Source organism: Mus caroli, unplaced genomic scaffold (assembly GCF_978045245.1).
Source record: "Mus caroli unplaced genomic scaffold, Mus_caroli_1 scaffold_7, whole genome shotgun sequence".
NCBI lineage: Eukaryota > Metazoa > Chordata > Mammalia > Rodentia > Muridae > Mus > Mus caroli.
Window position 1 is genome coordinate 96,860,851 of NW_028227262.1, and position 24,043 is coordinate 96,884,893.

General features: G+C 50.2%; 2 protein-coding genes across 2 annotated transcripts; both read left to right on the forward strand.

The window, feature by feature from the left end:
* Window positions 1–735: 735 nt before the first annotated feature.
* Hoxa4 (homeobox A4) lies at window positions 736–2,659 on the forward strand. Its single transcript, XM_021164668.3, has 2 exons — window positions 736–1,246; window positions 1,737–2,659. The coding sequence occupies exons 1-2, from the start codon at window positions 736–738 to the stop codon at window positions 2,081–2,083; spliced, it is 858 nt and encodes a 285-aa protein (XP_021020327.1). The 3' UTR covers window positions 2,084–2,659.
* A 5,944-nt stretch (window positions 2,660–8,603) lies between these two features.
* Window positions 8,604–23,264, forward strand: Hoxa3 (homeobox A3). The gene is made up of 3 exons (XM_029478560.2): window positions 8,604–8,681; window positions 19,609–20,257; window positions 21,623–23,264. Exons 2-3 carry the CDS (start codon window positions 19,729–19,731, stop codon window positions 22,426–22,428), a joined length of 1,335 nt encoding a protein of 444 aa, XP_029334420.1. The 5' UTR covers window positions 8,604–8,681; window positions 19,609–19,728; the 3' UTR covers window positions 22,429–23,264.
* Window positions 23,265–24,043: the final 779 nt, after the last annotated feature.

Below are 24,043 nucleotides of genomic sequence, written 5' to 3' on the forward strand. Positions count from 1 at the left end.
GCCCTTCCACCCATCCTCCCTGTGCAGCTCCAGCCCTGGCTTCACAAAGCAGGGACTCCCTAACAGCCGGGTGGATGTGCAGGGCGTGGGCAAAGAATCAAAGGGCGAGAAAAATGGGTCTGTAGGCCTCCTTCGTTTTATTCCAGAGCTAGGATAAAAAGCCAGGGTCTGCCTCTTGGTTCCAGTGCCCTTCCCTCTCCTGGAGGGCCTCGAACCCTCGGAGGACCACCCGAAGCCTGGTTGGACTGGAGGTCGGCGCTGAGTCGTGGCGACCAGCTGCCCAGAGGCCTAGGACAGACGTGGGCAGGAACAGGGCTCGAAAGGACCCACAGTCTAACAGGCCCCCAACTTCTCAGCCGGAATCCAAGTTGGGGGGCCGAGGAACCCAAGCTCCCTTCTCCCGCCCTGATGGCTAGCAGCATCCATCACGCATCCCCCGCGCGTTTCCTGATCCGGGTCCGCGCGCGCGGATTACCCATTGGCCCGATCGCAGCACGTGGGGCGCGGGGGCGGGGCGCGCAGGGCCACGGGGAGCGCGCGCGGGCGGGGGAGGAGCGGCGCGGACTTCGCCGGCGACGGCGGGAGGGGGAGGGGCAGGCGTTTGACAGCGGGGGGAGGGGCGGGGGCCGGGAACGGGGGGGGGGATGGGAAGCGCGGCGAGAGGGGGAGGGGCCTCGGCGAGCGCAGAAAAACGACACCGCGAGAAAAATTAGTATTTTTGCACTTCACAAATTAATGACCATGAGCTCCTTTTTGATAAACTCCAACTACATCGAGCCCAAGTTCCCTCCCTTCGAGGAGTTCGCCCCGCACGGTGGCCCGGGCGGTGGGGACGGCGCCGTGGGCGGGGGTCCCGGCTACCCGCGGCCCCAGAGCGCCCCGCACCTGCCGGCCCCGAACCCGCACGCGGCCCGCCAGCCCCCCGCCTACTACGCGCCGCGGGCGCGCGAGCCCAGCTACCCCGGGGGCCTGTACCCCGCGCCCGCCGCCGCTTGTCCCTACGCCTGCCGCGGGGCCAGCCCCGCGCGACCCGAGCAGTCCCCGGCCCCCGGCGCGCACCCCAGCCCGGCCCCTGCGCCCCCTGCGCCCCCTCGGCACTGCGCTCCCGGCCCCACCACCCCGGCTGTCGCTACGGGGGGCAGCGCCCCCGCGTGCCCGCTGCTGCTGGCGGACCAGGGCCCGGCGGGCCCGAAGGGCAAGGAGCCGGTGGTGTACCCCTGGATGAAGAAGATCCACGTGAGCGCCGGTATGTGGCGCCGCCGGGAGGGCAGCGGGCGTGGGGGCGCGGGGCAGGACGCGGGAGGGGACCCCCATCTGGCCAGCGCTTTGGCTGTGGGTGTGTGCGCGCCGCCCGCAGCCTGGTCCTAACGTGAGAACCCTTTTGTACCCAGGGTCCCTTTATCCTGAGATTTACGAGACGCCAAACTGTTAGGGCAGTAATTATAGCCCCCATAAATTTAATTGCCCTGGCAGAGGCTCCCGGCCATGTGTCTTTGAAGCTTTTCTTCAGCCCCAAAGCCCAGCACCATTCTTTATGGCTCTCGGGTGTTTCCCGTTGTCAATAGCCTGTGAAACATTTTCTTTGCCGTTTTTATGTATCTTGTGTGAACTTGGTGTCAGGTTATTATATAATGATGATGTCCGATTGCTCTTCCCCACCCTATCTCCTCTCTCCTCCTCTCCTTCTCTTCTACTTCTTCCTCTTTGGCCTTCTCTTTCGGGGTTCTGGCGTTCAGTCAACTCCAGTTATAACGGAGGCGAACCTAAGCGCTCTCGAACCGCCTATACCCGGCAGCAAGTCTTGGAGCTGGAGAAGGAATTCCACTTTAACCGCTACCTGACCCGGCGCCGCCGCATCGAGATCGCCCACACGCTCTGCTTGTCGGAGCGCCAGGTCAAGATCTGGTTTCAGAACCGGAGAATGAAGTGGAAGAAAGACCACAAACTTCCCAACACCAAGATGCGATCTTCGAACACTGCCTCGGCCCCTGCCGGCCCGCCTGGGAAAGCACAAACTCATAGCCCACACCCCCATCCCCACCCTCTCCCTGGTGCTTCCACACCCATTCCCTCTTCCATATAATCTAGAGACCTGGATCAGTTTCTCTCACTTACGTGCCCTACTCATCTCCTGCTCCTGTCCTCTCTGCTCTTCCCTAAGTAAACCCGAGACACCAAAACAAAATCCAACTTGCTGGAAACCATAACCAAAAAGAAGACATTATCCCTGGTTGGTGTGACCCCTCCAAGAGGATGTCTGTCCTCGTTACTGCTTAGTGGAACAACCTGCTGACCTGGACAACTTTGCCAGGGTTGGACACCTGTAAGAAAGCACTGGCCATCGACTACCTTTGAGTCAGCCAGACAGCACGTGCTGACTGGGGACATGTACTTGTATGCAGAAGAAGCAGGCCTGTTCCCAGCTTCCCAGCTTTCTAACCTTCCTTCCTCTTCTGCGTTAAGGCAGCTCACATGAGCTTTACTGAGTAGACTTGGTGGACCTCACCAGATTATTTAATTTTCCAAGTGTGTAGACCTTGATGGTAGGTGTGGCATGTAGTTTCCCCTCCTTACATTTATTTAAGATACTGTTAGAGAGATATTGTTGTCTTATACTGGGGCACAGTGTTGGGGAGAGGGAAATGCATTTTGACTCACTTGCAACTGTACAGAGCAATATGGTTGTATAAAGAGGAATGTGCTAAGAATAAACTTCAGTTTATAAGACATTAAAAACCTAAGAGACAGATTTGTGTGTGCTTTAAGCTTAAAAGCCAAACCAAATCAAACTACCCCAAGCCTCCTCTTGGTTGAGATACTTGACCTAGTGCGCAGAAGCCTTGTAGACAGGGTGAGCTGGGGTCACATTCTAAGCACACTCACAATGTGTGTGTGTGTGTGTTTAACTTGATCTGAATTCTTGCCAAGCTTGACCCACTGTGGAAGTGTTCCAAAAAGCGGGAAGGCTCTTGAGCCCTGAGAGGGCTCCTCTTCTTCCCAAACTTGGCCAGGCTTTCAGGCTTCAAGTCTCTGTAAGGCATAGAACCCCATGTGTGTCCCTGCAGTGAAAGGTGAGACCTTGCAGAGCAGAGGCCTGGAGCTTCTGCAGCTGTTCTGTAGGCTGAACTCTGAACACACTTGGAAACAGGCATTCCCTTGGCATTTGCTGCACCTTCACACTTCATCTGCCTGTTTCCCTGGAGATAAAAAATAGTTTATGCAAAGGGTTACGATGGCCTTTTGGTTTTTGGCTGGTCTTAAGGTCTTCGCACCGAGCACAGCTTGGGAATTTTTTGTTTGCTTCTCTGAGAAGAGCTTTTAGAGTAAAGTGAACTTTCCCACCACACTCTCCAAAGCACCCTAGGAGGAAATCAGAAGTGTAATGATACCCTAAAATGCACCCTACGCAAGGTAGGTCTGGAAGAATTCACTGCTGGAAGGAAGCCAGACTAACCTGGGCTACTTTCCTCAAATGCTCTGTGGTGTTACTGTGCACTCCCAGAGAGCCAGATCTTTGAAAACATGAAAACTCATCTCTCAATCTCTGTAACTCTAGTATTTGTGCAATGGTTGAAATTTGATGTTCAGGCATAACACACACACACACACAAGTACAGAATATGTACCTGGCCTTGAAACAGAGCAGTTTGGGGGATTTTATAGGAGAGAGAGAGAGAGAGAGAGAGAGAGAGAGAGAGAGAGAGAGAGAGAGAGAGAGAGAGAGAGAGAGAGAGAGAATGTTTACCTCTGTAATGTTAGATGAGATTTAAAACCATTTTCATTAGTGGGACAAGCTCAGCCACCCATGCTACAGACCAGGAAAAATTTTCTCTACCCATAGATAATCCAGTTTTTAGAAAGAAGCAATGGGCTCTAGTCTCTGAGAGGCCAAGAAAATTCATGGGGAAAGGAGTACACACACCCCTTCCCAAGTCAGGAAGGGCCAGGCATAAAGTATGCTTTGTAAGGTGTGAACAGGAGCTAAGCATTTCTGGAGGCAATGTAGCTGCTGCTACAACTTATTAGCCTCCCCCCACACTACATGCACTTGTAAAGCAAAATTAAATCACACTGAAAATAGCAATTTCCTCGGGAGTCATTAATCACCTCATACAATAAATACTTCTTTGTAATTCAACAGCAATTCTGAAAGGCATTCTCTGGGAAAAGTCTTTGGAGGAGGGGGGGGGATAATGTAAATAATGCTTTCTCTCAGGCAAATAGGCAGCATTTTGGATATATATGTGTGTGTGTGTGTGTGTGTGTGTTTGTGTGTGTGTGTGTGTGTGTGTGTGTATCACTCAGTGGAAATTGAGTATCAAGCCACAAAACCTCAATATTTTTTCAACTCAGATTTTCATCACATAAGGTAAATTCTTATATTTCTCCTCAGTGGGGAAGGATAGATCCGAAAGAGTCACTGGAGATCATGATAGGTAGGACATCTTTCATTTGTGCATTCAGAAAAGGAAGTACGAGTCAAAACAGCTTTTTTTTTTTTCTGCTGATTTGGGATAAAGTAGCATTTTTTTTTTGTATTGACAATTGATAGTATTGGTGTTTTGTAAAACCAGGATTACTGAAAATGCTACAAATGATCTCTTCATGGTAGTTATTCTATTTGTGATTTAGCCTTTAAGGGAGCTTGCTGTAACAGCTTAGAAAATCTCACTGTGCATCCCTAAAATCATTCATTGTCTGCCCTTTGTCAGGCTAACCATAAGAGTTCATCGAGAGGACAAATTTTCTATCTCATTAATTGTTTTTTTTTAAAGCAAACCTACTAGTCCTTCAAACCCTTGACCTTTAAAGACAGTATTTTGAGTAAGCTGTACCGTTCTCTTACCAAAACGACCCCTGCGCGGATGCTCTTCTGTTCTTTCCCCTCCCCCCTTGGTACACACTTATCCGATTTAGTCACAGAGCCAAGCTGTGCATGACTGGAGAGAAAAGTTTTGTCAACATCTGAAATCAACCTAAATCGGATAAGAGACACTTTAATGGTCACAGTTTGAATTAAGTACTTAACACTCTCCCCCTTGAAGAAAAATGTCAGTTTGCAGGCGTTCTTGCTAGTTTTGCTGAAATCTATGATATACCTGGTGTTTTATTACAGCAGGAATTCATCTGTGACAGGCATAGTGGAGTACTTAATACCCAGGATGGAGCTCATGGGAAGATTACTCAGATACATGGGTGGGCCCGTTCACACCGACTCTGCCTTTATACCAGCAATCCCAGGGTGCCCTGGTCCCTCTCCTTCTTCCCCTTCTCCTACATCTCCTGGGCACCTCTGTTCCCCTAAGCTCTCACACTGTGCCACTGTCCCCTGCTGCTTTCCCTCCAGCAGTTCCAGCAGAGAAACAGATCAGCAACAGCAGCAGCCCTTTAGAGTGGAAGGAGACATCTCAAAGAATAAATGTAGCCAAAAACAACTTCCAGCTTCCCATCCCTGTGAGTGGGTTCTGTAGAAGCAAAGGCCTTCACTATCATTCTATTGATGTCTGCTTATATAAATGCACACACACACACACACACCTGCAAGGAAGAACTCAGGCTCAGCCTTTCCCAGTGGCTGTTTGTTTCTGGTATCCCCTTTCCTATATTATACACCGAATCAATTAAAACCAAACAAAACTGCTTTGCACCACAAAGAGGATGGTAGGTGCCCAGTCAGTGGTGGCGCACACCTTTAATCCCATTATTTGACAGGCAGAGGCAGGTAGATCTTTGAGCTCGAGGCCAGCCTGGTCTATAGAACAAGTTCCAGGACAGCCAGGGTGACATGGAGAAACCCCTGTTTTGAAAAAACAAACACAAAGAAGCAAACAACAACAACAATAAAGAGGGTGGTATGAAAAATCAGAGGAGGGCAAGGAGGAAGACATGGGGTAGTACTAGGAGGTGTCAGGAAACCTTCTAGCCTGTAGCTTCTACCTTGGAACTTCTAATCTGAAGGGGACCTTAAGTGTTCAAATTGAAAGGAGTCCATTTTGCTTCAAGTGTCTCAGTTCACAAGCAAGGACACTGAAGCAGTTGAATGGCTCTTAAAGTTCCCCCCATGATGTGAGCATGTAGGGCGTAAAGCCTTGCCATCACTCTGAATGAACAGAAGTGCATAGGCATCTTCCTGCTGAAGGAGTTATTATTCTGTTTCCGTTGGTGATAAACAAGAATAGAAGGCTGGGCATATAGATATCTAGGCTTTTGCTGATGTGTAGGGCCACACAGGTGCGTGTATAGTCTGAAAGAAGAATGCATATATCACTAAGGCTGCCTTGTGAGAATATGTAACTAACTCTCCCATCCCCCTAGTCTTGGCATTCAAGCAGGTGGCTTGACCCCTGGGTTCAGGTGAGGGATGTCTGGTACTTTGCCGGGCTAGTAGCATGACTAATTCTGCTGTGCTCAACCTAGCGCTTCCATGCTGTTCCCTTTTAGGGAAAGGGTGGTTGTGTTCTAGAGGCCTGAGGGGCGGGGAGGGGGGGGAAGCCAAGTATGGGCTTTGGTTGCAACTGACAAAGGTGTAGCGCCTGTCAGAATAGAGGGAGATATTGAAATTGTGATCTTTTGTGGTCATGTGACTCGTTAAATAATTAATGCAGATCATCAGGAGTGGATCTGAGTCGTCAGGCCCGCACTTCTAGGAATGAATCTCTCAGTAGTGAGACTCCAACTTCCTATTTGATTTTTAAATACACACACCTTCAGATTTATCTCCAAAAGCGTTTAACTCCTTCAGGCAAGAGCCCTTCCACGTGGAGAACAGAGCTATCTGGCGATCACCGGGTCAAAGGCTTTCTTGCAAGGCTGCTGGGAGTCCAGGGAGGCTCTGTGTCCAGGGAAATGTGAGTTCCGGCTCAGACTTTTTTTTTTCCCGGTCATATCCTGGTTTTGGTGATGAAGTGGGACAGAAGTGCAGACAGTTGGTAATGTTCTGATTCACGCTGGGGAAGGCTTCAGAGATACCACAGGAGGAGCACGCGGCTTTGTTCAATTTTTTCCCTGCGTTCATAAATCACCAGCGCTAGGCGAGCGAGGGAGCAAGTAGACGCCAAAAAAACGCGGAGAGAGGCCACAACAACGGCTGCAGCCATTGCAGAGCTAGAGACTCGAGCAGCGTCTCTCCGTGACTCATTAGTCTGAAGGATTTATGGGAAACAGGAACCATGAATATTAGACTTGAGAATAAAAAAGATAGCAACAATGATAACCATAATAATTACAATGCTCCTAAGCCTTGTGCTTGTGATGGTGGTGGTGGAAGAGGAGAAGGAGGAAGAGAAGGAGGGGGTAAGGGGAGGGGGATGGGGTGAGAACCGGGGCACAGATCTTTCTGGGATGAAGTTGAGTAGCCAAGTAAGTAGCAGCTAGACCCCACCTTGATCAGGATCACACCAGGAGTCTCTCAAGACCAGGGGGCTCTCCCCTGGAAAAGTAGGAGTTTGACAAAACAAAGGGGCCCAGCAAGGATGCTGGCTGGCCCTAAGCACCCTTGTGCAGCGCAAAGGCTGCAAAGGCTGCGGGTGGAGTTGTGGCAGAAGGCAGCTGCCAGTTTGCTGCTACCCCCTCAGCGTTCTAGGAGGCTCCCAAGCCAAGAGTCAGGCGACTCCCTAGCTTCTTGGTGGTTCTTTGCTGGCTGCCAGCTGGATTGCATAGGGGTAGGATAAACCTACACAGGGCTGGTTTGGAGCAGGTTGGCAAGTGGGGAGTGAGTAGTTTAGGGTCAGGGCTATAGAAGCAAAAGTCCTGCACAGGACTAACAAGCAGAGGACTAACAAGCTGGTACCATTCTCTGCCATGTCCTGATGTCAGAAAGCTATTTGGAGGCACCTTGGCCATTTCCTGGTTAGCAGGCAAGGAGGTGTTGAAGTGGGGAGGCATGAGGCTGGGGGTGGGTGGGGGCTTGCACAGGTATGGCTGGTATTTATTGTCCAGCACTTTGGTCTTGTTTGGTTTCTAGAAACAGTAGTTGTTCTGGTTTTAGTGACTGGGCACTGTTTTAGTCCTGCAAGCCCACCAGGACCAAGAAATAGCTTGCCCCAGCAATTGGGTAAATCAGAGGACAAAACCTCCCAATACTGCCTCTGATCTGTGGGGCTGAGCAGGGGTCTGATTTCCCGCCAACAGAAATGAACACTATTAGTGAGGTTTCAGCAGAGTCTGATTGAATGCTTTCAGACAAGGCTTTCCATTGTTTGCAAAAGAAAATAAAGCTTGTGTTCACATTCCCCAAGCTGGGGTACATCCAGAGCTCAGCCACTGGATCCAGCATCACCAGCAAAGCTGTCTTCCTCTTCCCTCCCTCTGATTCATCCCCCCATCCCCCAAAAGCTATACAAAAGGAAAATAAGATTGTGGGTGCAGAGATGGAGTATGTATTTGTTTTATAAAAATAAATCACCATCTTCGGGCCATTTGTAGACTGGAATATTTCGAGCTATGAGTGTGTCTCATGGACCAGTGCCCTGGCGACAACTCCATGTCCGCGTCACCCTGGGGCCACCCTGGCGCCCACACAGGACACATTTCTAGCTCCAGTCTTCACTCCCTTCCTTTACAGCCACTATTCACCCTCTGGTGTTTATTTCTCTGCAGAGTGCCTGGACACTGGAAAAAAAGATTCCCGGAGCACCTGGAACTGGAGACCATTCCTGGTTCAGATTTAAACGTCTTTGGAGGTAAGCCTTGCACCAAACTCTTCCCCAGGCTTGGGACTTTGCACCAGGAGTCTGGGAGAAGTAAACCTCCCCCACTCCTGGCAACTAGAATTGGTTGAAAGAGGTTTTGGTCAATATTTAACTTTGGCAGAGTTTGGAGCTGGGCTCCCGGAGGACCATGTGGGCAAGAGGCAGACAAAGAGCAGGCTCCAAAGTCTACAGTAGGCAGAGAGTGCAGAAGCAAAAGATGAGGTAGGGGGAGCCTGAGGGGGTGTGTGAATGTCTTCCTACAAGCCCCAAACAGACCACTACACCCAACTGTAAAGCAAAAACAAGTAGGGCCCAGGGCAGCAAGGCAGCTACCATGTGGGCTGTGGCTGTGGACAGACCCTGGAGGCTGTGAGTTAGAAACTGCCAGCCAGTCTCAGCTCTGGGGTGAGAAAACTTGTCTCCACCACCTGCATTTTCTCTGTTCTCTATGCAGTCTTTCCAGTGTGTAGGTCTTGAAGACTCTGCCCCAGTCTCTTATCAGAGCAGACCCACAATGCTTCCCACAGCAAAAGCTCAGCTCCTCTATGTCTGAATGTTTTTTTCTTTTTTTCTATTTGGTACAAGGGGAAAACTCTTTAAAATTCTTTTCAAGTTCTGGCTTAATTTGTTCTTTTAGTTTGAGATGCAGGGAGGTAATTGCTGTGGTTTATTACCTTGTAAAAGAGCCATAAATTACTGGCCTGTTTGGGGGAGGGGTTACTGGAATAGCTCTCAGAAGCTTGGTATGAGTGGATGAGTTTGCTTTGTTCTTTCAGGGGTTAATTTTCTTCTTCTTGTGCTGGGAATGGAACCCAGGGCCTCTGAGTATACTGGGCAAGAAAGCACACTATCATTGAGCTATGAGGTATCACCAACTCAGGGATTGTTTCTTACAACAACAACAGCAGCAGCAGCAAACTTCTCAGATTTTGTTTTCTATTTCCTAGGTCCAAATCTTTCCTAAAATTAGCTCCCCAGAAAGATATCAGATTGTTAATCAATTCCAACATACTACTCAGTGGTGGGGTGGGGTTTGGGATACAATTATTTTATCAGGTAGGAAATAAACAATCTTAGTAATGACGTTACTTTCTCGTCTATGGGTGTCAGTCTGTCTGTAGCAAGTATAGTTGGGAGACTTTAGGAACTTACAACTCTGTGATTTGCATAGCTGCAAATAACAGGACAACTGTCGATATGAAAAGCTGCAGTATAACATGGTATACACATCCACTTGTGTCTAGAGAGCTTGGAGCCCATTTGTATTACAGTTGTAACCACAGGAAATAATTCATGTTGAGTAAAGATTTATCATTTGAGTATAGTTTTGATAGAGAAATCAGATTGCACTGTTTGAGTACAGATGTATCTAATCTGCCAGCAGCCAGGCAAATATTGACTAATGGTCTGCACGCTTGGTCACCTGCTCCTTCCAAGCCAACTTTCCCTCAGTTTGGCTCTGGTAGCCTGTCTCACAGCATGGATTCTCAGCCCTGGCAGAGTGGGGGTGAGTGGAAAGGGGCTACTTACTTTCCCACTGGCCACCCCCAGTTTTCCTTCAGCCGATGGCTGGGTCCCTGTGTGGGATACCCAACCTAAGCTGTTTGTTTGTTTGTTTGTTTGTTTGTTTTCTCATAAGTTAAATTTCTTTTGACTTCCTCGGATATTTTTCCCCTTCTCAGCCCCACCCCCATCAATCCTAATGTTAGTTGTTACGCAGCAGTTGGGTCATCAGCAGGTATGTTGGTGACAGAGAGGCTCCAGCATAGGACAGAGATGCCAAGGGGCCTCAAATGAAGTTAAGCCACCTCTCTGAGACAGCACCAGAGACTGCTACTATTGATTTATGGCCTTTAGAGTTTCAGTTTGCTTGAAAACTGTTGAAAGAGTTCTGAAAGGGGCTCTTCTCATCTTCCAATGGATGACTCTGCATCCATAAAAAAAAAAACCTGGGGGAGGGGGAGGGAGTTGGGAGGGAGTTGTCAGACTTGGCCATATTTCTAGGTCCCTTTCTGTGGTATCTGAAAAGCTGGTTGTGAATGACTGAAGAGTGGGTATCACATGGAGCAGAAGACACAAATGATGAGTAGATCGAATCCTCGCAGGACAGAAGAATATATTTTGGAAGCCAGCATTTGGTCTGTTTCTCATCTCCCAAACCTGGATCAGGCAGGTTTGGATTCTTACTTTGCAGCCTCAGACTTAGGTCATGGCTAGGGGAGTTTCTATAGATCTTCTCCCAGCTAGAACCTTGGAAGTGTCTTAGGCTAGTTCTCATCCCAAGGCCAGGTCAGGTCAGGTCTCCCTTTGTATTGCTGCTGTGACCTGTGCACCCTCCTCCCTCAGGAGAGGTGTATCCATCTTTACTTAGGGCCTGATGTTCTCAACAGACCCCTTTGGGTTCCTTCTGGAGAGAAAAGTAGGGAGGCATAGACACAGTCTCCTGCAGTTGCAACAACTGAGCACCACACCTCAAGCCAGCTGAAGACTGAAGATGGACTCCTCAGGAATAAGAGGGCATTCTCAAAACACAGTTCAGAAATAAAAGCTGGGAACTTTTTAGAGGCCCATGGAAAAGTTGAGATGCCTAGGCAATGTTACCAAACAGAAGGCAAGAGTAGGGGCGGAGACTGGGAGGACAGTTTATTTGTTTTAGCCAGGTTCTACTAAGCAGAACTGGTTCAGGTCAGTTTCAGCTGGTAGATGTGGAGTTGTCTTAGGGGTGAGTGTACAGGACAGTCTGAGGGGAGGGTCTCAGGCTGACTGGGCTAGCATAGGAGACTCTGGTGGCGTTCAGCGCTTCCCCCTGTTCCAGAGGCCATTAGATAATTTCCTCTTACATTTTTCATCTTTGGAGGCATATAATTTCATGTATCACTCAGCTATGCATGGAGGAAATGCATAAGTATGGGCTTGGCTAGGGCATTAGGTCTCTCCAGATTTAGCAAAATCCTGACCCACAATTCTATAGTGGAGCACCACTTTCCTAGTAGGCTGCCTCCGAACAAAACCAACTGGACTTGGAGCAGAGACTTGATCATTTTGTCAGGTAATTACAAGCCTTTGGTTTCATCAGTGGCTGTGGTGTATAGCGTGGGTGTTAGCAAACTCCATACAATTGCAGGCCATAAAGAAGTCTGCTGACTGATCCAGTGACTAGACAGTCATTTCTAGGCTTGCGTCTTGTCTTTTGATATGCTAGTCTGTGGGTCCAAGAAGCCTGGAGGGGGTGGCGACTGGGCATGCTGAATTCAATTTGTCTGTAAAGGGGAGGCCATAGGGAAAGTTATGTGAACACGAAGAAGACAGACAGCATTGCTGTTTCCCTGTGTTTGGAGTGTGTGTAAAGAAATGTACATAGGAGATAAGCGCCTTTGTGTGGTATGTGTGTGTGGGGTGCCCCCCTCATGCTCTTACTGGTAAGATAGAACTCCAACCCTGGACTGGTTACAGTCCCCTACTTTTCTCTCACAAATCTAAATGTTGCTTGGAAACCTGGTTCCTTCAGTGATTCCCTATTTCAAATAAAAGGATTTAAGTTGACGTCTGACCACGTGAGCACATGATTCCGCACATTATTGTGGTATTTGGAGCGGAGACCCAGGCAGGCTTCGTTGGCGATTACGCTTTCTAGGTTCTTTTTAGAGCGAAAGCTCCCCCCCAACCCCCCACGCACCCACCTCCTCCTTCTCCATCTCCTTCCCCTTCTCCGGAGCGAGCGAGCGCTCTTCCAGCGGTTTGCAGTTTTCAGTTCTCATGGAGCAGTTCTGGGCAAGCTAGCCGATGGGACTCTCGGCCACACCAGGAAGATGGAATTTATTTTAAGGTATTTCCTTTGATTGTTCATACCTAGGGTGAGTTATGGCTGTGGGAGACAGAGGTCAGGCAAGGAGACCCTGGATCACGCACAGGACCCTCACCCTCCCTCCGTCTTCCTTTGTTTCTGTTTTAGAACTGAAAGCATTTGAGAGATTCCCAGTAGCTCCTCAGACTCTGAGTTTAATTCCCTGGAAAGTATTGTGGGATGTAGAGAAGAGGGCACTTGGGGGCTACAAGATGGGCCTAGTAGTCTCTAGTTTTGGGGTTGCTTTGTCCCACTGCAACCTGAAGGGCTGAAGTCCCAGGAGCTAAGCTCCAGACAGAGGTAGGATTCTCTCAGGCAGCAGAGGTGGCTGGAAGCTCTGGTTAGGAGAGGTGGCCAGCAAGAAGCTAGAAGGGCCAGACCTTATGACAAAGGTGTGGGTCAGTAGCTGAGAAAGGGAGTCTCTCTCCATTTGGCCAGTGTTTGCTGAGCAGGATGGAGGGTTAGGGCTGACCTGAGCAGCCTGAGCAAATGGAAGAGGAAAATCAATGAGGAGACTGTGCAGACACACTGCCATTTTACTGATGATGCTTCCAGCCACTTTGTTCAGTGCTGGGTTTGGGGGGGGGGGCGGACAGAGTTCCCAATGCCGGACCCAGTGATTCCAACCTGGAGGGCATGCCATTGTTTCCAGAGCAATAGCTGCCTGGGAGGGATGGAGAGAGAGAAGCCTGGGGTGCTGGTAAGCATGCCAGCTGCCTGGAGGTTTGGTCGGTGTGATTTGCAGAAGGGGGTCTGGGGCTTAGTTTGAGCTCCCACCAGTGTTTTTGGGTTGGGTGCTTTCTGTACACCCTAAGCCAGCCTGGAGAGTTAAAGAACCGGCCTATGTGCCCAAGATTGGAGGGAATTCTGTAGCTGTAGTCCTTAGCAAGCAGAGACAATGTTTCTCTGGCTTTATATCCCCTGAAAGGGAGCTATTGCCAGTATAGAGGGAGATTAGTTAAACTGCTCCTCTCCAAAATATTGGCCAGGCTGGGGCTAATTGGGCTTTGGGGACCTTCTGCTCCTGGGAAGAGTGAAAGTCTTTGGAAAGGTGGCAGAAATTGGTCTTTGCTTTGCTCCTTGAAGCAGATAAAGAGATCCCTGTGAGGAGTTAGGAATAAAATTTGCCTTCTTTAGTTAAAAAAAATCATATTCCTTTATTTAAAAAAATCCAAACCAGGCTTCTTAGACTTGAGTTAGCTTTACTTCCCAGGCAGGGCAGATTCTGCCCTCCCCCGTGCCGACCTCGGTGGTAACTGTGCTTAACTGAGGCTGTTTGAGTGCTCTAAAACACCCCTTGGAAATAAAATGTAAGCTTTAATTGCTGTTCAATTACTTGTCAGCATTTCATATGATTTATGACCCAGTTCTGGTGCATTTTTGACCCAGTTAAAGACTCATAAATAATATAGTTTCACTAGAAAGAAGGAGAAATGGAGTAAAGGTTTGTTAGAGGCATCTTTTTATTGTGGCTTCAGTGCCGACAAGAGAATAAATATCTAACAACAGACTCTCCAGCCTGGTTCTGTATAAAAAGCATGCACAGTAAGAAGCCAATAACTGCTTTCATAGAGCACAGTTGGCTTTTTTTTTTCTCCCCTCCCAGAAAAGAGCTAAAGCCACCCGGGTTATGGCCAAACGATTAGCTATTAGAAAGACTGGTCCCCTCAAAGTATCAGCCTCATCTTCATAGACCAGCATATTTCCTCAATACCTTCCCTCCCCATCTTTGGATTTTAATGATACTTCTGGCCAAAAGTTACTCCTCACCTTCCTCCCTGGCTTGCACAGAGAGTCTTGGAGCGGTGAGCCCCCTCAGAGATGGGCAGGACACCCCTTGAATGGCAGAAAGGTTCCATCAGGCACCTTCGTTGCTGCAAGCACTCTTCTGTGCCTTAGAAAATGCTTCTTCTGGTCACTCTGGAAACCATGGGACTTAGAGAAGATGGGGAAGTAAGCCCACGGATGTTGAGCAAAGAAAAGCTTGGTGGTTTGGGAGAGGCTGTGGAACTGCGGGATTAGCCTGGAAAGCGGCAGTGAGCAATTTCTAGAGATGGATATCAAATAGCAGCGAATCTTCGATCACAACAACCCAGTAACAAGCCAACAAAACCTTGCTATTATAAATTATTCATTTTAACAATCTCGCCTATGCTTGCTCCAAAGCCAGCCTTTTGGATTTCAGATGAGCCGCGCATAAGGCCCGGGTACCCGCAATCTATGTGCCAGGACGCCAGACCCGCTTATTGAAATCAGGGCTCTATTTTGCCGGCTGGGGCCCACCGCCCAGAGCCACCTAGGTGCTAGTCGAGGGCGCACCGAGCTGAGCTCTCCCGAGGCTACTGCACTTCCTCCGGTCCGGCCTGGTCTTGGCGCTCGGGCTGCTGGGCTTGGTTTGGTGGTGCAGGAAAGGTATGCGGTGCATACTCCCTAGCCCTTTGCTCCAACGCTCTCAGCCCTCTTGGCCCAGACAGTCCACTCCTAGGTCTGGTTCTCACGGCCTTCCCTGCAGCTGGCTTAGCTGAGAAGGCGGTGAGAGTCGCGTCAGCAGTTTGGAGGAGAAAGTGCGGGTTGATTATTGACCCACGCCTTCTTTCTTCAAATGCCACATCCGACCCTGAGGGTTTGAAGAGAAAATGCCGCCGAGCGGATTTTGCGGCGGGCTCTCACCTCCTACACGTCCCGGGCTCTTCCCTTTCAAGTTGCGCCGCTGCAATCTGCCATAAGGAGCAAGTGTTTGCTGTTTTGTGCTCTGTTTACAGCTTTGGGGAGCCGAGTCATAAATCTTGCCCAGCCATAAATGACAAAAACCATTGGTATGCATGAGGCCACCCTGGCCCGGAGTGCTTTTCTGATTTCTCCTTTCCCCCCTGGCTTTGTTTTTGCTCTAAGGTGACACTTTGGCTCCCTGACAGTTTAAACATACTACTTATATTTTTAACACCTTCCTTTGAGAGGGACCCTCGTTGACGCCTCGGAATTGCACGAAAGCTCCTTTTCTCTCCTCTCCGCCCCCACCTCCTGCTTTGGAGGAGTTTGTTTCTGAAGCTGGGAAGCTGAAGGGGGCATTGGGAACGACCCCATCCTCTTTAACGTTGTGGCACATTACCAAGCAAATTTAGGCTTTTCCTAAACCCAGCAAAAGGAAGGCCATTCAACTAATCAGAGGGTGAAATATCCCGGATGTCCATTTGTGTTGGTGCCTTAGCTATCTTCCTCATGGGCTACCTGCTTCCGTGCCCGCCTGTACTGTGCAATGGGTACACAAGAGGTGGAGACTTAAGTTTCTGAATATCTTTGTGTGTGCCTGTGCCCAGAGAGGTTCATTTTACTGTAGGGACAGTTGTCCATCTCCCTGGGATACTTCCTTCCGTTAAGCCTAGAAATTTAACCAAAGGCAGTTGAATTGCATTTGGGAGGTATCTGGAAATAGGCCCTACACCACAGGGACTGGCTTTAGGGTGTCTGTATTGGGAGCGGCAGGTGAAGAAAACTGCCCAAAGTCAGGGTAACTCATTTCTTCTTCTCTTCTTTCCCCACCCCCCACCCCATGAAAATGTCCATGGCAGGGAATTGCGTGGTTTCTCAGACAGATTCTTAAAAAATAGAACCCCGCAAGAGAGCCCCTTTGTGAAAGCCGTTTGTCCTCATTAGCATAATTTTCCTGGACTTTAGTGACGCCTAGGAAGGAGAGGGAGGGCGTGGGGTGGGGGAGGCCGCCCTCCTCCCGCTGCCGCGGAGCTCGCTCTGCTCCTGTTCCTCCCCTCGCCTCAGCCCCATCCCCCACGCCGGCGCTTCCCTAGCCGCTCTGCTCTCCCCTCCCGCCCGCCCCGGCACCCCTTACCGCACCCCCCGACCGACCCCTGCTCGGCGCAGTATTCATAAGAAACATACCCAAGTCGGTGCCACTAGCCCCGCGGAGCCCGGCCGCGCCAGCGCTTATCTGGGGCCGCGGCCGCGGGTAGGGCGGGGGCGGGCGTGGGGGAGGGGAGGGGAGGGGAGGGGGTCCAGCCGCCCCAGTCCGCCGGGGGCCAGCCGCCGGAGCAGCCAGCGGTCCGGCTCTCCGCCGAGTCCCGGCCTTGGGGTCTCCCGCCCGCACGCCCGCACGCCCGCACGCCCGCACGCCCGCCCGCACGCCAGCTCGGCGGATGCTGAGGGTCGGTGGCCATCCCGCGCCGAGGGGACCCGGGGCCGCAGCCTGAGCCCGAGCCCGCGGCGGCCGTCAGAAGTTAAGGTAAGCGGGGCCACCACCGGCCGCTCTCAGCGTTGAATGGTGGAGTGTACGTCTCAGTGATTTATGGCTGCAGACTTAAATCTCGGTTCAAGAAGAGTTCACAAGCCGGAGCTTCCTCGCCGGCAGTGACTGATACCCTCACACTTCAGTTCAGGCCGCGCTCCCATCCCCGCCCCCACTCTCCCCTCTTCCCTAGCCCAGCATCAACTTTTCTGGGTTGGTGAGAGATAGAGAGAGGAGTGGAGTGGGAACCGGGGCTTCTACCTAGACGTCCCCTTTCAAACTCGGGTGATGGGAGGAGAGGGAGCAGAAACTGGAGATGTCGAATTTGGGCATACCTTGTGGTGTAGAGACAACAGGGCTTCTTGCATCCTGTTCTCAGTTCAGCCTCCTCAACTCGCTTCAGCTCTTGCACCTGGAGGTTATTGTCCAGGAACAGAGCATTGGGGAGGACTCTCCCTCCACCCTCAGCCCTTGCTTAGGGGGACAAAGCAAAGTTTCCTGGCTGGCAAATCTCCAACTTCTTTACTAGATTGAAACTTTGGGGGCTGGAGGGGGCGGGTTGTGTTGACTCCAAGGTGATTGCGGACCTCAAACAATGGGATATCTGAGCTGAATTCATATTTTAAGTTTGTGGACGCTGCCCTAGGCACTTTGATTTTTAAAGATATTTTTGTTATTTTTACAAGACCATGTACAGTACAATGGGAAAAGGCTTAAGCAAGCTGTAGGCTGGTATAGCCTGTGCTAACGGCTTAGAAAGTCACTAGAAATACTGCATGCTCAAAATCAACTTCATTTTGTTTTATCTAATATTTTGCTGTTCAAATGTCTAGAGTAATTTTCTTAACCCGACGTTTACCTTCATTAAGCTTGGTACCTCAAAAATTTATAATGACAGACATTAATGCTACCAAATGTAATGGGAACTGTTTTCAGTGTAAGAATGAGAAAAGTAGACATTAAATTGTAATTCACTCTTAAATTTTATTTTACCCTTTATTTACTTTTCATGCTGTTTTCTGTAACTTCCTAGATAGTTCCAAAAGGGAAACAACACTCAGGCTTCGTGACCATCCACAATAATTCTGGATAAGTGTTGCTGTAATTTTTATCCAGGTTTTGGAAAGTTAATTGTGCCTGTTTTCCAGATGTTGATCAGATCGTTGGTTTAATGATGAAATCTAAGGGGGTTCATTATTAAGAACAAAATTGTAATCGCCCATACACACACACACACACACACACACACACACACACACACTCCTGGTTGACAGCTGGTACTTCTAGAAAAGTTGAATAACTCTGGGATTGAATGGCCATAGTTAGGGCTTTGAAATGTTAAACATTATCTACATAGATTTATTGTTATAGCTTTTTTAATGGTCAGAGGGACTAGCATTCTGAATGTGTGTTTGGGTGTGAACATGTAAGACTTCCAAGAAACTTTTCTTGCTGAGAATTAGAAATTTACCATTCAGAAGTTGAAAACCAGGAGAACACAGATTTCATTTCTATAAAGTATTTTTTAAATAAGAGACTTTTAGGTTTTTTTAAAGAGTTGTTTTTCTTTACTTAGTATTTCTGAAGCAGGAAAATGGACCAAATAACAAATATGACCAACAAAAGTATACAAAGATCAGGGAAGTCTGGCAGGGAGTTTATGGTTTGTGCTTCTATGCCTCCTCTGGAGCCAAATGACCCCCATACATCAAATTACATAGCAGTTTCTAAGACAGAACCTATTATCGTTAAGTTGGAAGGAGAGTTCAAGCCGTGGTCATGGAGATGAACGCCGGTTTTTCAGGTTCCTGGTGGGTTGTTTTTTTCTCTAATCCATCATGTTTTAACAGGTAGGATTTTGATAGTTGCCCAGAATAGCAGCACCTCAGAAAATTCAAGGCAGGAGACTCCAAGACAGGGAACCTCCTATAACTTTGAAAAAGAGGTTGGGGTGGCTTGTTTCAAATTGCCTGAAAAACAGGATGGGAGAAAATGTATAGAAAGTTACAAGATTTGAGTTGTGACTTGAGGGTGGAGTTGGGAAGACAACCCCCCCCCATACACACACACACACACACACACACACACACACACACACACAGAGAGAGAGAGAGAGAGAGAGAGAGAGAGAGAGAGAAACTTCTTCTAAAGTTTTCTCTTCCACCCTCTTCTTGACCTTATAGGGTTCATTTGGAGGCGGTTGGTCCTCTTCCCTGAACTAGAACAGGCTAACTGCCTAACAAACTCAGCTTCCAGAGTCCATCATGATCCGATAGGGCAGTTGCCTGTGTGTGTGTGTGTGTGTGTGTGTGTGTGTGTGTGTGTGTGCAAACCTCCTTTGAGAGTTCCAGGCAAAGTCTGGCTAGGAAAGAAGTCTGACCATCATAGGTCTTTGAGGCAAATATGAATCCTCATGGGAGGATTGGAGAAAAAATGACGACCCTTTGGCCTTTTGAGAGTTCCCCCGAGATCTCAGAAAGCCTTAGCCTCTACAAAGGGACGCCACAGCTTCTTCTGGAAAAGAAAGACCCTAACCTAGCCTACAGACCCTGTCTCATTTTGGACCTTGGCTCCAGAGACCCAGCTTCCAGCCCTTACTGGTTCTGCTGCTCCGCGGAAAATCCCCCAACTCCAGACGCAAGTTAAGCAAATATTTGTAGCTGCCAGTAAATTCCAGCAGCTTTTTATAGTGCGGCTCCCTGCGCCCGGGGCCACGTCGTGCTGCTAAATATTGCTGACCACTTTTTCTTTTATGGCTTTCATGTCACTTAGCTATTGAGAGTAAGATGGATTTGCGCGGAGCCCTCACCGCGCTGCACTTCTCCCCCCTCCCTCAGGTCTGCGCGCGGCGGCCATTGGCGGCGGAGTGTCACGTGACCGCGGGGGCGTGCCAATGTGCTCCCTTACCGGTGTCAAGCCCTTGTCAGAGAGTGTGATCACGATCGTGAAACATCGCGATGCAAAAAGCGACCTACTACGACAGCTCGGCGATCTACGGTGGCTACCCCTACCAAGCAGCCAATGGGTTCGCTTACAATGCCAGTCAGCAGCCATACGCGCCGTCCGCCGCTCTGGGCACCGATGGCGTTGAGTACCATCGACCTGCCTGCTCCCTCCAGTCTCCCGCCAACGCTGGGGGCCACCCCAAAACTCATGAGCTGAGCGAAGCTTGTCTGCGCACCCTGAGCGGTCCTCCTAGTCAGCCCCCAGGCCTGGGTGAACCACCTTTGCCTCCTCCTCCTCCCCAGGCAGCGCCCCCAGCGCCCCAGCCTCCACAGCCCCCACCACAGCCCCCTGCGCCCACCCCTGCAGCTCCTCCACCTCCCTCGTCTGTCTCTCCCCCTCAAAGTGCCAACAGCAACCCTACCCCTGCCAGCACAGCCAAGAGCCCCCTGCTCAACTCTCCCACCGTGGGCAAACAAATCTTTCCCTGGATGAAAGAGTCAAGGCAGAATACTAAGCAGAAAACCAGCGGCTCCAGTTCAGGTAAATGAATGCCTTTAGGAGGTGGGGCCTCTGGCCTTGCTCCAGCTCCATGCTCCAACCACTTCTAGCTATTACAGCCAGCCTAGGAGGAGAGAAACATCTCCAGAAATGTCCCCCCCCACACCCACACACACCAGGGAAAACAAATCTTTCCAGAATCTTTGCTACTTAGGAAGGTGACACGGTTACTGTGTGAGGATCCTGCAGACATAAATCTGACTGAAGTCCCTCTGGGCCTCTCTAAGGCGGTTTGAGCCTGGCGAAGTTGGAATCCCTCCTTGTTCCAGTGTTGGGAATTCTGACCTCTAGATAGAACCATCTTTAGGACCACTGTCTCTCTAAGCACACAACTCCTTTTTTCCTGGGCAAACAGTGGCATCCTCCCCATACTGAAACGTGGCAGAATAAAAGCAGGCCTAGTCATCACCCAGGTCAGAATCAATGCTTGGTCTATAATCAGAGCCAATGTTTTCTGCAGCAGATGGACTGGCTGCCTTACTTCTGGGAAGGCCTTGCTCGGTCTTAGTTCAACGCAGGAGGCAGCCGGGCATCCCCTGGGGGAGGGGATTCAGCTTGTCATCCTAATGGGAACCACATGGGGCTTTGGGAACTGGACTCCAGTGGGGGAGCCTTAGCCTCAGGGACTTGGGTTTCCAAGCCTCTTGGTTGCCTTGGCCCCTTCCTCTCTGGTTTCCTTTGCTCTCCTCCAGAACTGGTATTTGGGAAGTCAAGGAGGACAGGAGGCACAAACTCAATGGTCCAAATTGGGGGAGCCTTCATGGTGACATTGAGAACCAAATGACCAAGACTCTTTAAGGGCCTGGGCTACTCTTCCAGAACTAGGTAGCTCCAGTGAGGTCTGGTCTCCTTTGGTCAGAGAAGGCCTTCCAGTTTGACAATGCCAATCTGTTCCTCTTTTCTTGGTAGATACTGAAAAACTGGTTAATTGAAGCTAATGGCTGATCACTGTCACATAGGCAGGATGCATGCATACACTAGGTCTCCTACATTTTTCAGCGACTGAAGGAATCAAGATAGTGGCACCCTCTCACAGGAAGCTTGTTGTCTGATGGGCCAGGAAATAAGCTGGCCGAGTAAAATAGAGAGGAAGTTCAGGCCAACAAGGCAAGCAGGAGGCTCTGCTGCTCTGTCCTCTCCTTGAAGAAGCCCCTGATTCGCTCTTTAGAGGAAGGAAGGGCAGGCTAACCAGGCTGTTTCCGCACACCAAGAGAGAGGACGACAGCACTGAAGTACTGCTCCTCTCTGGCCTTGGGGTGAAGAAAGGAGGGGCAGGCCTAGGACTGGGGAGCTAGGCGGGGTCGGTAGCAGCCCCTGACACCGCTCTTCCTCTCTGTGTCCTGGCAGGGGAGAGCTGCGCTGGTGACAAGAGCCCGCCTGGGCAGGCCTCGTCCAAGCGCGCGCGCACGGCGTACACGAGCGCGCAGCTGGTAGAGCTGGAGAAGGAGTTCCACTTCAACCGCTACCTATGCCGGCCGCGCCGGGTGGAGATGGCCAACCTGCTGAACCTCACTGAGCGCCAGATCAAGATCTGGTTCCAGAACCGCCGCATGAAGTACAAGAAAGACCAGAAGGGCAAAGGCATGCTGACCTCGTCTGGGGGCCAGTCCCCAAGTCGGAGCCCTGTGCCTCCCGGTGCAGGAGGCTATCTGAATTCTATGCATTCGCTGGTCAACAGTGTCCCATATGAGCCCCAGTCACCCCCTCCTTTCTCCAAGCCCCCCCAAGGCGCCTACGGGTTGCCTCCAGCCTCCTACCCTGCTCCCCTGCCCAGCTGCGCTCCCCCACCTCCCCCACAGAAACGCTACACAGCGGCGGGGTCAGGCGCAGGGGGCACCCCTGACTACGACCCGCACGCTCATGGCCTGCAGGGCAATGGCAGCTATGGGACCCCACACTTACAGGGAAGCCCCGTCTTCGTAGGGGGCAGCTATGTGGAGCCCATGAGCAACTCTGGGCCAGCACTCTTTGGCCTAACTCACCTCCCCCACACCACCTCGGCTGCCATGGACTACGGGGGCACTGGGCCGCTGGGTAGCGGTCACCACCATGGGCCGGGGCCTGGGGAGCCACACCCCACCTACACGGACCTTACTGCCCACCATCCTTCTCAGGGAAGAATTCAGGAAGCGCCCAAGCTCACCCACCTGTGATGATGGGCCCAGGGCTGCGAGCCAGGAGAGTTGCCCACCCGACCTTCTTTGGTTACTTTTTCCTTTTTTCTTTTGTTCTATGTTCTTGCCTTTCCCTTTTCTCCTCTGCACCCCTCCCTCATTTTGTTTTCTTTGGTAATGCGTTTTTATAGTTTATGTGACGTAGCAATCTTGGTTGCTGGAAAGGCTGTCAGTATCAGTAGCAACATTTACCACCACCCCTCCTCGCCCTGGCCTCTGGCCCTGCATCCTTTTCCTTCTCTACTCTTTGATAAGAAACAGGGTATATGAACAAACTTTCTAGTCGAGTTTTCAATGTGAATTTGTTCATACTTTATGGCTCCCGAGAGGAAGCAACTGCGTCTTTTTTTTAAGTTTTAGTTTTTAAAATTGCACTTCTTGTACTGATCGAGAAAAAAATCAAAGGCGCTTTGAAACAGGGACTCCCTGTGCAAAGATGGCTACGTGTACGTCTTTCCGTGTGTGTGTGTGCTGGTGAACAGTCAGATTTATTTATATTTTTTGCAAGCATTGAATAGTCTAAGTTTTAAATATTATTTATCCCCATCCGTTCGTATTTATATTAAAGAAATTCTGTACCCTGATTGTTCAGAAGGTTTCTTGAGCCTTTTGTTCAATGGTGTATTGGCATACATATAAAATTTATTTGAAAGGGAAATAAAATTCCTTTATGAAAACCGTAGCAATGCAATAAGAACAGAGAGGACCCAGAGTTTGAAAATAGTGGTTTAGGTTTGTAACATCTGGCCAAACTGAACGCTAAAAATACTAGATTTGTTTTGAGAGTTTTACATTCCTTGCTGCTCACATTCTGAGAAACAAAACAAAAAAAAAATAAAGTTTTTATTCTGATTACGATCCGTGTCAAAGCGGGTTCTTTGGCTGGACACGGGTCTCTGCGTGGAGTTCTGGCAGAAGCGAACTGGCAGCGGCTGCCGCAGCACCGCGACTCCGGTGTTCGGCCTGGTCCCGTGTCTGCCTTGGAAGCTCGGCGAGTTCTGGGGATAGAGGCCGCGGTTTCAAGTGGCTGCCGCAGCTCGGGAAATGCCCTGCTCCCGGCCCGCTGAGCTGCCTGGTTCCCAGCTGCCGCCCAAGCAGGGCGCCAGGCTGCTAAGTGCCGACTGGCCTGACAGAAACAAAGGCGGCAGGCCTGGGGCTCAGCGGGAGGCGCACAGGTGCGGGACGCCGACACCAAGAACCCGGGGCTCCTCTCCATTCCCCCGCACCGAAAGCCCATCGGCCAAGGCCTCAACCTTGGAACCGCACAAGGTCTTAAGCTCTTCCCACAAGCTATCGAATTCCAGGTCCACTGAGGATGCTTCGCGGTTCATTATCACGCCTAAAGAAGATGGGGGGGGGGTCTCTTCTAAATTCACCTCAAAAGGGACCTACTCTCCCTTAGGTCTCCAGAAAAAGGACTGAGCTTCATAGTCCTCCAGGTCTTCCTTGGATTGGAAGGAACCCCTTCCATGAATCTCAGCATCAAATTCCTCCCCGGAATTCAGCATCTGCCATTCTGTGGATTTATTTCCTCTCTTTTTATGGCCCCAGGGGGAGGAGGAGAGAGAAAGGAGATTGGTATCTTTCTAATAAA

Bases quoted from the DNA above. Each gene is read 5' to 3' on its own strand.
- Hoxa4 (XM_021164668.3), top strand. From the start codon at position 736: ATGACCATGAGCTCCTTTTTGATAAACTCCAACTACATCGAGCCCAAG. The intron at 1,247-1,736 runs GTATGTGGCGCC...TCTGGCGTTCAG, and splicing joins GAAGATCCACGTGAGCGCCG to TCAACTCCAGTTATAACGGA.
- Hoxa3 (XM_029478560.2), top strand. From the start codon at position 19,729: ATGCAAAAAGCGACCTACTACGACAGCTCGGCGATCTACGGTGGCTAC. The intron at 20,258-21,622 runs GTAAATGAATGC...GTGTCCTGGCAG, and splicing joins AACCAGCGGCTCCAGTTCAG to GGGAGAGCTGCGCTGGTGAC.